The 15,185-nt window shown below is 47.0% G+C and overlaps 1 protein-coding gene across 4 annotated transcripts in view; it reads right to left on the minus strand.

Annotated features, from left to right (window-relative positions):
• Positions 1 to 15,185, minus strand: part of SLC45A4 (solute carrier family 45 member 4) — a 60,971-nt gene that overhangs the window by 6,375 nt on the left and 39,411 nt on the right. For all 4 annotated transcript variants that reach the window (XM_035561689.2, XM_050708470.1, XM_050708469.1 and 1 more), the window contains 5 exons: positions 6,115 to 6,303; positions 3,945 to 4,124; positions 1,502 to 2,577; positions 1,304 to 1,403; positions 281 to 492 (listed from right to left, as the gene is read on the minus strand). In XM_035561689.2, the coding sequence (XP_035417582.1) occupies positions 281 to 492; positions 1,304 to 1,403; positions 1,502 to 2,577; positions 3,945 to 4,124; positions 6,115 to 6,303 (1,757 nt within the window). The remainder of the gene's footprint in view (positions 1 to 280; positions 493 to 1,303; positions 1,404 to 1,501; positions 2,578 to 3,944; positions 4,125 to 6,114; positions 6,304 to 15,185) is intronic.

Raw genomic sequence — 15,185 nt, forward strand, 5'->3', positions numbered from 1 at the left:
CCAACTATTATTTTTTCTCTTTTTATCTACCACGTGCACGCAAATCCTTTCATGTTTCAGCACTGGATAAAGCAATCGTGACCCCGCTGAGCCCACTTCACGTTAAATTCCACCTGACCTAAGGAGCAGCTCTTGCTGTTTACTATCAGGGATGAATCTCTGCTTTTGCACATGTCCCATCAAAGCAGGTATCTCAAATAACTGAATTTGGTAAATCTCCTTTGTCATTGATCTTCGGAGAAGCGTGAATGCTCCACCTTGATCAAAGTATTCCACATACCTCTTTAATATCATGGTATTGTCCCAGAAGCGCGTAGGGGCAGTAGGAGATACTCATGGAGACTATTCCCATCGTGCTGATCATTATCATGGTGACGTACACGTTGGGGAACATAGCCATCACTGCAGTGCCAAGAGAAAAACCCAGTGTGCCCAGGATGTAGATCACCTTTATGCTAAGGTCGTAGTTGTCCAAGTATTTCTGCAACAAGGCTGCAAAGATCAAGAATAAAACAAACACCAGCTTACTTGGTGAGGTTTTATGGTATTGACATGGCCGTGGCAGCTCGATATGCTGTTTAAGATTTGGATGCTCACTGCGTATTTGGCAAGGCTTAGCATCGCTGCCTTGCCCTCACTGGGAAAAGGACGTATTCCTGCTTCAGAGAGGAACTAATGAGCTCAGGGACTTGCCTAAAGCCCTGCTACGAGTCTGCAGCAGAATTCAATAACGTGAAACTCAATCATACCACGGTCCACTCTGTGGAAGTCCATTCATTAATGTTATCTCTTTATTAAACGTCATCGATGCAACTGTACTCTGAGCACAGAGCTGTTTCTAATGCAAGCGCATTTGCTAGATGAAATGCTCAGATGATTGAAGTTTTCAGCCGCATTTCAGTTTGTGTTCAGACCCAAGTTCCCTGCCTGAACTTCGATTTGACACGTCTCAACAAAGAGGCAGCCCCACGGTACTGATCGGTGCAGGTGTGCCTGCACGTGGGGTGTGAAAGGCAGGATTTAAGTCTGTCAGAAGCTCTCAATTTCAGAGCCTGTATTCCAAGCCTACATTGTCACGAGAAAGCACGAAAGAGACTTTCAGAAATATATAATTTTCATTTTAAAACAGTCTTTGGAAAACCCTTTTTATATATGCTTGAATCTTCTAACAAGCAAAATTTTAGTTTCCCGATGAGTAGCTAAATGCCATTTAATGCTTCAGATGCTAACTGAAGCAAAACCATTTTTATCTTGCAGTACATCGACGAGGTGCATTCCAGTGTCTGGTTGTGCAGTCTCTTACCTGAACAAACGGCAGCAGTAGCAGCATAAATCACCAGTCCCCAGCACCCCATCTGAACTCCCGCGTTGTAGGCATGTAACTCCGTTGAATTGGAAGGGGCCTGCACCAAACGCAAATACAAAGACATTTTCTTTTGATGAGCACACCTCAGAAACCATCAGCTCCAAGCAGGTCTGCAAACGGCAACTCCTCTCTTACCTTTGGATCGCCCTGAAAGATGACCTGGCCCATGAAATCCGTGTAGAACACAGCTTCAGCGATGATCGAGAACCACGTTAAGAGGTGACAAACGCACAGTCTCAGCAGCTCCTTTGGCATCTTCAGCATCGACAACCACAAGAGCCTGACAGTGGTTTCAGTTTCCCCCTCCTCGCTCTCGGTGTCTCCGCTTGAGTTTGTCGTGCCGCTCTGGTTCCTGTGCCGGTACCTCTGCCGCTGCCGCTTCTGCATGTCGTAGATGTCGTTCATGCTGCGCGAGGACTTTATCAAGACGATGGCGTTGGCTCGACGGAAGCGATAGCGGTGAGAGCCGATTTTGCCGTAGTAGGAGAAGGTGTAGGAGGGCTGCCGGTAGAACATGTGCCTCCGCCTCCGCATGGAGTTGGAAGTGCTGGACTGCTTCATGCCTATTCGAGCGTGGCCGTTGAGGAACTCTTTTCGCAGGGAGCCGTTCACGTTTGGGACTTTGTCTTCATTTAAGCGATTATCAAGCAACATTTCCTCCTCCTTCTCGTTGTCCCTGAGGAAAGGAGAGAGGTGGTTCAGTTTGGACTTCATCATCTCTTGGCTGGTGTTGTGGGGGGTGTTTGGATACGAAGCGTCCTGAAAAATGGAGGGTTCGATGTCATGCAGGAAGAGCAGCTCTGATTCTATTTCCAAAGTGGCGTCGGGCATGTGCAGCACGGAATCGCTCTTACTCCTCACAATGTTCACCTCAAGGAACTCCATGCTGAGATCGTGCTCGGACTGAACCTCGTCGTGGAACATCGAGGCTCCGTACGGCTCCTCCTCGCTGATCACATTCAGCCGATTCAGAGGGGGGAGGCTGCCGCTGAATTTGACACTAGAAAGGGTGTCTCCTTCGTCGTCAATCCTGTCCTGCTGAGGGTTATATTGCTCTTCTTCAATGCTAAAAAGGTGGAGAGCAACGGAGACTGAGAAAATAATGGCTGCGAAGAAGAAAAGGACTTGCTCTTGAGATTTAAAAATAACACCCAAGAAGGTCTGTGTCCAGTCCAGCCCTCCTAACATATAACCGATTGCTCCTCCGAGGCCTGTGGAAGAGAAAGCGGAGTTATGTCAATACGCACGGCCAAAAAAGCACATTAAACCTGACAGACAAGTTGCTTACATCAGACAACTTCAACAAAACTTAAATGAAAATTTCTTTGGTTTTTGGTTCACAATGTAATAAAATGACAGATACGGCTATTTCTTTGGTAAAATGCCTTCTTTGGGACACATGGATATACTCTAGCTCTGGACAACCTGAGGGCTGCAGGACTAATTTCTGCTGCCCTTACAGTTTCCACGCATCCATAAAGACATGGAGGAGTAAATAAACACGATGCTTTTGTGCAAAGCTATGTTTTTTGGGGCTGTACAGATGCTACTGTATGGGAGAAAGGCTGTTGCGCCCTTAGCCTCAAAAGGGATGCAGTGCCTGAAGGGTGCCTGTTTGGGGAAAAATGGTAAATAAAGGAAGGACTGCAAGTGTTTGGAGGATACGTCTTCAGATTCATGTCTTTGAGTGAGCATGTACTGCTGCTGAAAGGTGCAGCAGTGACTCTGCTCCTCAGTTTGTAGGTTACTGCCCTTTTCTCAACAGGTCTATGCATACAAGGTTCACTAACAAGTAAAGCACCTGGGGAAAAGAACTTAAACCTACGTTTAAGTAACAGAATAGCTCCAGTTTGCTTCTGCTCAGTTTTGTCTATTCATCATATAGCACCAAACGCTGAAAGTCCTAATTTTAACCAAGTGGTTTAAAAATTTTATAATGCTAACCACCACCTTGTTGCTTTATGCCACAAGGTACATGCTCTTTGCACTTATCTTTCATACCCCGTTCAGCCTTGAGAAGAGAAGACTGAGAGGGGATCTTATCAATGTGTATAAATACCTGAGGTGTGGGAGACAGAGGGATTTGGCCAACCTCTTTTCAGTGGTTTGTGGGGACAGGACAAGGGGCAATGGCCACAAAATGGAGCACAGGAAGCTCCGCGCCAACATGCAAGAGAACTTCTTCACGGTGGGGGTGATGGAGCACTGGGACAGGCTGCCCAGGGAGGTTGTGGAGTCTCCATCCCTGAAGATATTCAAGGCCTGTCTGGACGCCTACCTGGGCAACCTGCTCTAGGGAACCTGCTTTGGCAGGGGGGTTGGACCCGATGATCTCTTGAGGTCCCTTCCAACCCCTACAATTCTCTGATTCTGTAAGTAATTTTTCTATTCTCTGCCCGGGGTTCCATATGGGTATTTCCTCCAAGACAGCTGCACTATGAGCTTCAATACTAGTAAGGAAGTGGCAGTGGTAAAGGATGAAAAAACAAGCAGTGAATTCAGGAAAAATCAATTCAGCCAGAACTCGGTCATCAGGAAGAGCTGACAGCTGCCAAGACCACACCAACTAGCCACATACCAGCTGAAAAGGCATGGATGTTCAGGGCCATATCTTGTTCTTCACTGTCCACCACATCCAACAGGTATGCCCGAATTGGCCCTTCCGTTGCATCGGCGCAGAAGTCCAGCACCACAACGCCAAGCACCGTGAGAACTATACCGATGGGCTGCTTGTCCGGGACGTCGCCAATAGCCAGACCTGAGGGAGAACAGCAGAGGAATCTGAGCACGTCAGCCCAAAAGCAAACACTACAAAGAGCAAGGTTAATCTCAAGAGAAAGGTGGCCAGCACACTTACTGGAAACATTCCTTTGCAGAATAAACTGGCAATTTTAGCTCTCTGGCACAGCTTCATGGAAGGTCTGGGACAGAAGATTATGTTTTTACACTTGGAAGGCTGACATTTAGTTTTCAAAATGCTATTTTTAAAGTGTCTCTTAACGCTTTGCTAGCATTGGAGATTATTTCGTGTTCCTCGTGTATTTTCCTCCAAAGGCTGAAGGCTGCTCTTATAAAAGACAGCCACGGTGAGAGAGGAGAGCATCCAAAAGCAGAATGACAAACCTCATCTATTGCCGGAGAATTTTTGATAAAACTAATCATTGACAAAGGCATGAATTACTTGAATCTGAGAGATTTAGTTGTTAGACATGCAAGAGTGTTAAAATTTTTGGGGAAATGATGAAGATGGCTGTGGAGCGAGATGAGCTGGCTACGGAAGAGGTCTGGAGAAGACCATGGGACATGGCTCACTTCTGCTGAGGTTCCTCCAGGCTCCCTTGGGAGAGGCACGGCAGTGTTCGCAGTGCTTTTCAGAAGGGGTTATTCTCTCAAAATCTACCACAACAACATCCCAGGAACGGATGCCTAACGAACACGGATCACTTTCGCAGTGCACTGCAACAACCTCTGTGCTTAAAGAAGTTTCATTGAGCAAAAGTAGCTCTGGGTATCTGAAACACGTGGGTTTTCTAGAAAGCTATGCCATAGACTGTACTATTGTGTAAGGAAGAATAGGAGAAAAGTCAAAAACTGTATTTTGTGCTGATTTATTAGAAGGTGAGAAACTTCAATATAAACCTATAAAAGATTTGCTTGCCAGTATGAATGGCCTCTGCCCTAAGCCAAGGTGAGGAAATAAGAGCTCCTTGTCAATTAAAATCTTGCAAAAGGGCTGCCGTCTAGTATTTTGCCTACATCTGGAGCTGGAGGAGTAAGCCTTGGTGACACAACAACGAAGCAAAACTGGTACCATACGAGAGCAATTCAAATAATTGATATTTATTGCTTGGGTAAATTCAAAAAACAAGCTAAACCTTGTTCATCTGAACAGTTTGTCCACTGCAATTTGCAGAAAACTGAAAAGCTTCGTATGTCAACCCAATCTGGCTTTGAAAAGCTAACGTGCTGAGCCAAGGCAATGTTCCGCTCACTTCCCTCAATTAGTACAACCTTTTCACAATAGAGCTGTACCTAACCCCCCCAAAAAAAAGAGAGCCAAGAGGATATTATTAGGTGTTAAGTTCCTTTCATTTGCATCACAATGTAAACATTTCCCAAATGTACTCGCTGTCACCTCTCTTACACTAAATTTACAAAAGAATCTTAGATTGGAGATTAAGTTCTGTAGCAAACTATGTTCAAGGAGAACTATTTTTACCAGCTTTGATGGGGGCTCAGGAAAAATTATTTTCCCACATCGTTTTTGATAAACAAATATTAACTGTGCTCTGGACTTTTTCAATACCGGGTCTAAGAAAAGCACAAGAAAAAGTGAAAAGATAATTTTTGAAATAATGCTGGAAACAGGATGTGTTGCCAGATATGCATTAAAGGGAAAACGGATCACAACAGGAAACATTTCCCTGTGAACAGGTTGCTACAATTTTCCCATGTCAAGAATCGCCGAAATTCATCTCGGCGACTGCAAACATTCTGCTGGCAGCCGCTGCGTGAATAACTCCGCATCGACCCTTACAGCTCCTGTTGTACAACACTTAGCACAGCTCTGACTTTGGAGTAAGTAAAAACGTTTAGGGTGGGCAGCTCAAATGTGGTGTTGCACAGATTTCTAATGACTTTAACACTGAATTATTCGACTGCTTATCGTTATAGTAACTTCTTCCATAAAAATCTTACAGCAGCTACGTTAGCAGGAGATACATGCAGGTGTTTTCCCCGTTATTTACCTATAACAGAGCCATTAAGGAAAAGTGCAACTCCAAAGAGGACACCAATGGAGAGAGCGAGGATAAAAGGCCGCCGGCGGCCCCAGCTCAGCGTGCAGCGGTCACTAGCTGAACCTATAAGCGGAGTGAAGATCAAGCCCAGGATAGGGCTAAGGAACCAAGTGAGGCTGTAGTATTGCTCAGGAAGACCTGGAACAAAGACAAAAAGGATTTAAAGGTTACGTGGTACGCAGCAGACATTTGACCTTGTGCAGGACATTTTGTTCTACATTATAAAATTGTCAACTGATCTTTGGTTTACTTGCATTTGTTCCTAAACGCACGACTCCGGTAAGATTTCTTAACAATGGTTAAAAAACACAACAATACGTATATTTAAGCTATTGAAATAAAAGTTTAAAATAAAAAGGAAGGGGGGACTAATCAGGCTAGATTACACCAGGTTTGAATCAGTGCCCCAAAATCCCACTTTTGCTGAATTTTGCTGAACATGCTCATTTTTTTGTTAGGATTTTAGCAGGGAGTGCCTCTGTAAAGGAGCAGCAGCCAAGATTTGCCGTGTAGAAGCCTGGTTGCTTTGCTGCATCCTCGGTACATCCACAGACGATAAAACCAAAGATTTTTGGGATGCTTGGAAGCAAGCTGGCTGTACACACGTCCCTGGCTCACCAGGGCTTCTAACGTCCAGCAGCAGCCCAACATCACAGCAGCACTGCACATCCAAGGCCACTGCCTGAAAGAGTTATTAAAGATTGAATGGGCTGAGGATGATGGGCAGAATTTGGCTGTCATGAGCAATTTCCCATTTTTAAGGAAATTTTTAAATGTTTGCTTATGATAGAATTGATCAATGGACAATGGAAGGAGAAATAATTATTCATTAAAATGCAGAGATCAGCTGATGAAGCTTGCTTGTCTCTAATATCCTTGCTTTATTTTTATTTTTTCAGAACCCAGGGAATTATTCATAGCATCAGATGGAAACAGACTGGACTTACCATGTAATATTTACCTAGGGAAAAAAATAATATCACAAATAATAAGTTTTGGAGAAGGAGAGCTGTGTGGGAGGAGAAGGAAACCAAAAAGCTCTGCTTTACACCTCTCCAGCACGGAAAGCAGCGGCCTGCAGATGGCAGGCTGGTCCAGAAGAGATGTGCTCAGGTCTTTTTTTTGCCATCTGTCCCCGTCTGAGCTTATCAGCACAGGTCAGGTAACCCCTCCGGCGTGCTCTTTAGCAAAGCGTTGCAACCAAAACAATCAGTCGCTGGCAGCCCAGCGAATGCCAAGACCAGCAAGCTCAGTGTCTTGATCCTCCGAAGGAAAATCATTTATAATTGAGAGCCAGACGCTGTGTGAGCAGTGTCTGACCTTCGCTGGGGGCATCGACCTGCCCCTCGTGCTCCGTTCTGCGTCCTCAGACACCTGCTGCCAGCGGGATTACACCAATCCCCGTCCGGAATAGCCCAGGCTGCAAGTTTGGAAGTCTGATCTCCTGTTACTTAAAGTGCCATCAAATCCTGACCAACGATGCTGACTTCCTCCGCTAGCTAAAGCAGGTTTTCCCGAGACTGCGGTGATACAGTACTTACATTACAGGAAAAAAAAAAAACCCAAGTTTTTGCTCAGAAGCTACCATTAAAAACCAATTTCACCATCAGGATTCAGAATCGAGGTTTGACGCCAGGGTCTAGGTGATGTAACTTGATGGCTGCGATGACGAGTGCAGAGTTATTGGAAGAGTTGCCTTTCCCAAACCTGCACGACCTGCGCTTTTGGACCAAACACACCCTTGGCACTGTGCCCCTGGGGAATGGGGTGAGCATCCTGGTGTAGCCGCCTTCCTTTGCTGCAGGGCTGTGCCCGAGACCAACCCTCCCCATCAGCGCTTACCGTACAGCTATTGGCTCCTTTTGCACCAGGTTTGAGATCCCTGGGAAAAGTCTGGGTTTGTACGAGCACTATCCTGCTCGCTGGTGCCTGTCAGCGAGCCAGCAGCCCGAAGAGAAGCAGAGAAATTCTCCATTTGCCTGGGATTTTAGTTGGGCAGCGTGTGTTTAACCAGCACCTCACCTGCTCCAGGAGGCTGCCGCCTGCGTAGGCCTGTACGGGCACACACAAGGGGGCTCGCTCCAAAGAAAATTAACATGGAAAAGAGGATGCGTTTAGCTCAGGGCACGCAAAACTAAATGCCGAGTAGGCTGTGATTTATTTAGGGTGAAAAAACCAAAAAAGTTCTCGAAACGCTACCTTAATCCGTCTGAAATGATCACTTCTGCACAGAATTAGGACCTGTTTACAAATATTTTTCCTTCGACTGCAAAAACTGCACACTTCTAAATCGGAAAGCTAGCTGCTTGGTGCATGCTGTATAGCCACAGCTCACCAGCTGGCATAGGAATGGCCCAAGATTATCAAAGCCCAGGGATTTTTACTGCTACCATTACTCTGACTTCAGTACTTTCAAGGTCAACTTCACATGTAATAACTCCAAAGCAGCTTAAAGCCTGCGTTCTGATTTTACAGAGCAGTAAATAAAAGGAAAAAAGGGCTTTTACCCAACCTCTGTTACACACCGAAACGTGGAAACTCATCGTAGCCTCTGTGAGGCAGGGGAGAGAGACTCAAGTGCTTTCTTGAGAAGGCTTCATCTTCGCTGATGGAAAAGGGTGATCCTCCTAGCATCGGTTATAAATAAAAGCCTAAATCCAAATATTTGCATTGATAATGGCTTGCAAAAGATGCAGATCTCAAGGATTTCAAAATTGAGCTCGGGATGTATGGTAGCTTTTATGGAAGGGAAATAAGGACACTTATCCAAGCACGTGATGTTTGGAGATCCTGCTTTACACAAACCACTTTGGATTTGTTTATTGAACTACTCTTTAGCAGCCAAAACGTCTATCTTTGGAAAAAGAGGCTGTGATAAAAATCTCTACAAGAACCATTAGCCCCAAACCAAGCAGAATTCCTAAAATTCTGTCTTGCAGGAGCTTTCCCTGCTCCCCCAAATAAACAGGAAAGGGATAACTTTCAGGGAGGAGCAGTTCCCACCGGTTGTACCCGGATTGCTAAGGACCATTTTTCTCTTTTCTCTTGCTCGATTTTCTCAACATTTTTCTCTTGCTTGAGCAGCAAAGCTCTATAACAACTTCTGGAACCTCATGCACCAGCCTGCTCACCTGCATATATGAGCAACCGAACAAAGCAATCGTTTTACCGATGGGCAGGAAAGTTAGTTACCAAAAGCTCACTTTTGCATTTCTTTTCTCTCTATTAGAGCTGAGATGTGCTATCAAGAAGACGTAGCCTACCCTGTGAATCAAACCTCTGCTCTGTACCACGCAGAGGTCTGAACCGTGATGCTCTGTGCCAAGAGAAGCCTCTTCTCTCCGTATAGATGTAGGTGTTGCCTCTGATGTCCGCACCCTGCTTTGGTGATGGGAAATCGAACATTTGTGGAGCTCACAGAGTCCTACCTACCATGGGTCTTCCAAGAAAGAGCTTTCTCAAGCAGTCTCACCATGACGTGAGGCTTCAGAACATACCTTATAGATATAATCCTACTGGCAGAGTGTACAGCACCGTCATCGTTTCAGTAGTAGGGTTGCGTTAGTGCTGGATGTTTTGATATAAATGACAAAGTTCCAGACAGACAAGGAGAAATCCAAAGCCAAACCACTTTGCTTAAAAGAGGTTTTAGTACCTTCAACGGCTACGTGCACCGCAAGCATATTTACGTCGGTGTCCATGATTTGACAGCAGAAATAAAATAAATACGGGGACTGGACATGGAAATACTTAAATATAAATGAATATATATGTGGATGTCTTCCGAAAGTTAGATTGCAGCCTCACGAGAAGGAGCTCTGTCAAGGAAACTTTAGAGAAATTGTCTGTGAAGGGTGCTGGGCAGCTGAGGAAGGGAATTACACATCCTAATGGTTCCTTTCTCCGTGTATGTATGTGCTATACCTTCCCTACACAACTTGACCATTTCATACAACATTTTTAAACGGGAAGACAGCTAAGAAGGCATCCAAGACGACGAGCTGAAACGAAGACATAAAGGGAACATTTTAACACCAAGAAGTTCCTCCCGATACCCCATCTAGCGGCAGGGACTCCGACGCAGCACGGATTTAAATAACCCTTGGCCGCGGTGCCGTGCCAGGAGGCAGCATCCAGCCTCTGATGCGCACCACAGATGTACAGACGCCGGTTTGGATGAGATTTCAAGGCCCAGCAGGCCTGACATCGACATGACGGCCTCGCCGCAGCCAAACGTAAAACGTCCCAGCTGCTGGGAGCTGCTGTACCCACCTGGAACAGGCTCTCACTGGGCTGGGGCCGATTTCGGATGGCCAAGGGAAGAATCCCGCAGCCAACGCTTTTAGAGGAGGCTTGCAGGAGGACTCGAAGGCCAGAGCAGCTGCATCCCATTACCAGTGCAATGCTGTTCCTTTATTTTGCCTGGAATTTTCCACCGATGCGTTTGCCTTGCCAGGTAGCAGCTCGACCGTGCGCCAGCTTGGAAAAGCAGCGACGCGGCCTCTCGGGGGGAAAAAGGGGGAGGAATAGCAACTGCAGGATTATTATTTAGCATTTTACTGACAGCTAATCTGAGGAAACACCGAGGAGGACAAAAGCAGATTGGATAAACAAGGTTAGCGTTTGTGCCGTGAACTGGATCCGGAGCAGGTCACAAGTCGGACTCCGAAGTCTCATAGAAATCAGTGAGAAAAAGAGCAAAACACAACAACAGCTTCTGTTAGCAGCGCCGGCAGCCACTGAGACCCTTGTAATATGGCATTTCCCAGCCAGCTACAAACAAACAGGACACTGGCTTCTAGTAAATAAGGGTTTGTTTTTTCCCAGACAAAAAAAAAGTGCCCAACAATAGTGGGACCAGCACTGCTCACGGTTCACAGGAAATGCTCACTGTGTCACCAGCGGGCTGAGGGCTGCGTGAGGTCACGGGCTCCGTGGAAGAAAGATTAAGTCCCATGCAGGGCTTTCTATTCAAAACCTCTTTTTGATAAGTTCTATTGGGGGAAAAATAGTTCTTTATAAGCTTAACAATAAGATCTGATATGGGAATAGGATGCTAAGCGCCTGGTTTCATTCGTCAGAAATCATCACCTAGAGACTTGTTTATGCGCCTAAAAGCAAACACCGTCCAAGTTTCTGGGCTACCACAAGAAGCTGTCGGGCCCTGCACGTAAATACTTTGTATTCTGCAGCTTCATCCCCCTGTAAGATACGGCGTGTTGCTAAAAATACCGTGCATTGATCTGTTTGAAATGTATTCCCTCCGCAAGCTGCTCTGTTTAGGCTGTATTTTTAAAGAACGCAGCCAGCAAAGATCAATGCTTGTCAAAAAGCTGCGAAAGAGTCGGAGCCTCAGTATCTGCTCTTCGTCTTGTTGCAGCAGATTTGGAGAAAACAGTGCAAACTCGGGCATTTTGGAGTATCTATATGAGGAACAGGGATTTCGGAATAGGGCTGCGATCATTTCAGAAACGCAAGCTGATGTCTGCTCCCTAACCTTTAAAATACAAATACTGAGCTATCTCATGCTTGGGATCCCCCTGAGAAACTGAAAATGAGCTGCCTGCCTCTTCCGAGCACTGTACCACCATGAGCTTGAATCACAAACCCTTGTGAAGCCATACCTGGACCAGTACATACTGGAGCAGTGCACTGGGAGGGACTTGACTGGTGGTCTGACCACGACCCTGCAGCACAGCGAACACGGCCCCTGATGTTACAGCACCCCTGAGGAGCCACCTTGTAGCTTCTGGGCTGGAAGAGAAACTCTGAGCAAGAGGGAAGGGGTGGGAGAGAGCAGAGTAATTTCTCCTGGTGCCCATTACCGCGATTTGAACAGCTGCCAGAGCTGGAAGTACAAGCTTTTAAGAAGGAACTGCTTTTGAGAACTCCTTGCAATCACAGCCTGATGCCGTGCGAGAAGAGAGAGCCCCCAGTCTGCACCCCTGATGTCACGGTATCTTGTGCCCCGAGCAAGCTGCCAGCAGCACGAGGATGCTGGAGAAAAATTATAGTGGGCAGCGTGTGCGACCACAGGGCTCATTTCAACTTCCACGTGCAGGTGGAAGAGCTCAGAACAAACCCGCCACCACGAGCTTTTTAATCGCCGTTTGCTTTCTCCGTAAAAATCCCAGCCTATCAAGCTGTCAGGCAGCTTGTGTTTGCTCAGGGTCTCAGAGATGACCCGTGGCAATAAGCAGAACGTAAAACAGGAACGGTATCGAAACCGTGGCTTAGATCTTCGCGCTGGTAAGATTTCCATCCTGAAATTCTTCTTGCGGCTGTCAAACACGAGCCTTTCTGCCCGGTCTGCAGCTTTCACGAGCTGTCAGCACGTTACATGCATCTTATGGGCAGCAGGACGTGCGCTCTGCGTTCTGAACATACTTTTCCGGAGCACGAAGCATCGCCCAGCTGCAAGAAGTCCGTCCTCTCCTTCGCTCCGAAGGCTCTGGGATTGCTCCTGGCGACACGAAGCGAGGCCAGGTGAGAACGAGGAATCAGCTGCGGGCTGTGAGAGCGATGGTTCAAGCGTGCTGCCGCTGTTTGGGTGGGTTATTGACAGCCGGGGGAGAGACGGCAGCGATAACCAAGAGAAAAAAATCATTAAAAGGGGTATTACGAGGATATAAAAGGCACAGTATTTTGAGGGACTGGTACCCCAGGGTAAAATACAGATAATGATCTCCAAAGCCACCAGAAAAAGTGGCTGGGCCCTGAATGCAGGGCAGGGACCCCCCGCCCTCCTCACCATGATATCCAAACACTTTTACAGCAGATTCCTGCCTCTGAAATGCGCTCACGTTTCTGCTTTAGTTGCTCTGTGTCGTAAGGACAAGGCTACAGAGAAAAGCTGGATCTAGCCCGAGATAGATGAACAAATAATTAGCAGGGATATTAAAAGGATGAAACTGCTTCAGATGCTGGAAGATCTGCCCGGCATTTCCTTAAAGCGTGGATTTCAGATTTTAAATTTCCTTCGTAGGCGGGTGTAAAGAAGTCACGCTCTGACAGCAGAAACAACTTGGAGAATTTGGAAAGGATGACGAGAGGCTGTGCCTGACACCCCCGGCTACACGCCATGCCCACAGCCGGACCAGGAGCTTCCTAAACACAACCCAAACAACTGAGCAGCTTTGGTCCGAAACACAGCGTGGTGTTTCAGAGAGTCCCGGAGGTGTTTTCAAGCTCTACACCCTCCCGACGCGCTCATCGTGCCTTTTGGTGCAGCCAGCAGCAACCACGCTGGGTCAAACGACCCTTCTGAAGAATGGGATTAAGGAAATAAGTGACAGGCCTCTTAACGGATTTCAGTCATCCCGGTTTCCCATTTTCTGTCTCAGTTCAATCGTTGCTTCTCAGCCCCCCGCAGCTGTCCTCCCCACGTCTTCTTTGGCAAGTGGGGGAGCCGTCGGTGTTTCGTGAGGCTCTGCTGCTGCACCGCCGTTCTGCCAAAGGTGGGGCAAGGTTTACGTGGCTTCCCTGACCGTTTCTACTTTACAGCCAAGGTTTATAGTGCTGCGTCAGGGAAGGGAAGCATGTGTTAAGAGGAGAGAGCCAAAGGTACGTGTGAAGGGGGGAGAGGGGAAGCAATAGCCTGGGAACAGCTGAGGGCCGAAGCATCAGAGAAGGAACACGAGCGCTGATCTGCAGGCAGGAAAATGGGGTTTTCCTTTTAGCACGACCATAAAGGCTGCCAAGGAAAGCTTTTAAGGCTTTATTTATTTATTTCTACGTCTCTAAACCTCCTACTAGCCTACTTCCACAGCAGTAACCTGCAGTAATTCAGGTAGAAGATTACTTCCAGCTTACTGCCACTGAAACAACCCAACTTTCTGCTTTCTTAACCAATATCTCAGGAGACAGCTAATAAACACAGGTGCCAACATTAGCTACCCCTACTGCTGCTGAAGAGGAGCAATGAAAGGCAACATTTATTATATGCTTGAATTCTTTGGTGAAAAGACCCAAGAATCGATTTCTGTTGTCGATTTTTTTATTATAGTAAAAATCAACTGCTAGAACCAATTCACTGGAGTTTTCCAGATTACCTGTGCCATCTTTTTTGGCTCTTGGGCAACTTGTTTTCATCTTGCCTTCCTCTGTCACTCATTAACCAATATTTAGAACTATATCGCATCGACACTAACAATAAATCTGCATCCCAGTGCTTAATGCGCTGAACTGGAGCACCGACTAAAACCGATGCAACTCCCAGCGTGCTGAACCAGCAGGAATAAAAACATTGCCTTCTAACTTGCAGCGAAGAGCAGGTCTGGGGATGTGACAGAGATGTTTAAATCAAGAAAAAAAAGCTGAGAGCTTCCTCTGGAGTGCCTGCGAGATGTAGGTTGTACCCCTTTATCCCTACGTACCCGCGCAAGCACCCGAGGCTAACTCCACAACGTCACCCTGCCTATTCCCAGGCTGAAACGCTGCCTCCTGCCGCCAGCTGCAGATGCAGGACTGAAAGGTCACGAGCAACGACACTAGGCCTGCAAACCCGGACGGGAATGCCCCGATCAGCACGCTGTTTTGCCACGCCGATCCTCGTTTAGGGGCCGCAATTACAATGCGTGAGCTGCGCCCGCTGCCCCACTCGTGCTGGCGTTACGTAAGGCTGCAGCGCTCCGTCTTGCTGCGGGAGCAGCAGCCCCAATGACACGCGTCGCCTGAAGACATGCGGCAGCCCAGTTTGTCCCGGGCTCGATACTTTCCCGTCACTGCTTCAGAAACACCAGTACGTTTATAAACAACGGCACTTCAGCTCAAACGCACTCTAAACTCTACAGCTCCAGCGCACTCCGCAATCCCCAAACCCAACAGATTTACGCAGACAACATAAAATCCTTCAGCACCGACGTGCAGGCCTGCTCTGTTACCCACAGTGGAGCTTTTGTTGCAGCGATTAACGCATTAATACCCCGGGATATGACCACGACGCCGCTGTACTGAACCTAACCCCAAAGCGGTGTTAAAAAACCCTATTCTTTCCCCTCCACCTAGCGCCAAACCCCAGG

Source organism: Cygnus atratus, chromosome 2 (assembly GCF_013377495.2).
Source record: "Cygnus atratus isolate AKBS03 ecotype Queensland, Australia chromosome 2, CAtr_DNAZoo_HiC_assembly, whole genome shotgun sequence".
Classification (NCBI taxonomy): Eukaryota; Metazoa; Chordata; class Aves; order Anseriformes; family Anatidae; genus Cygnus; species Cygnus atratus.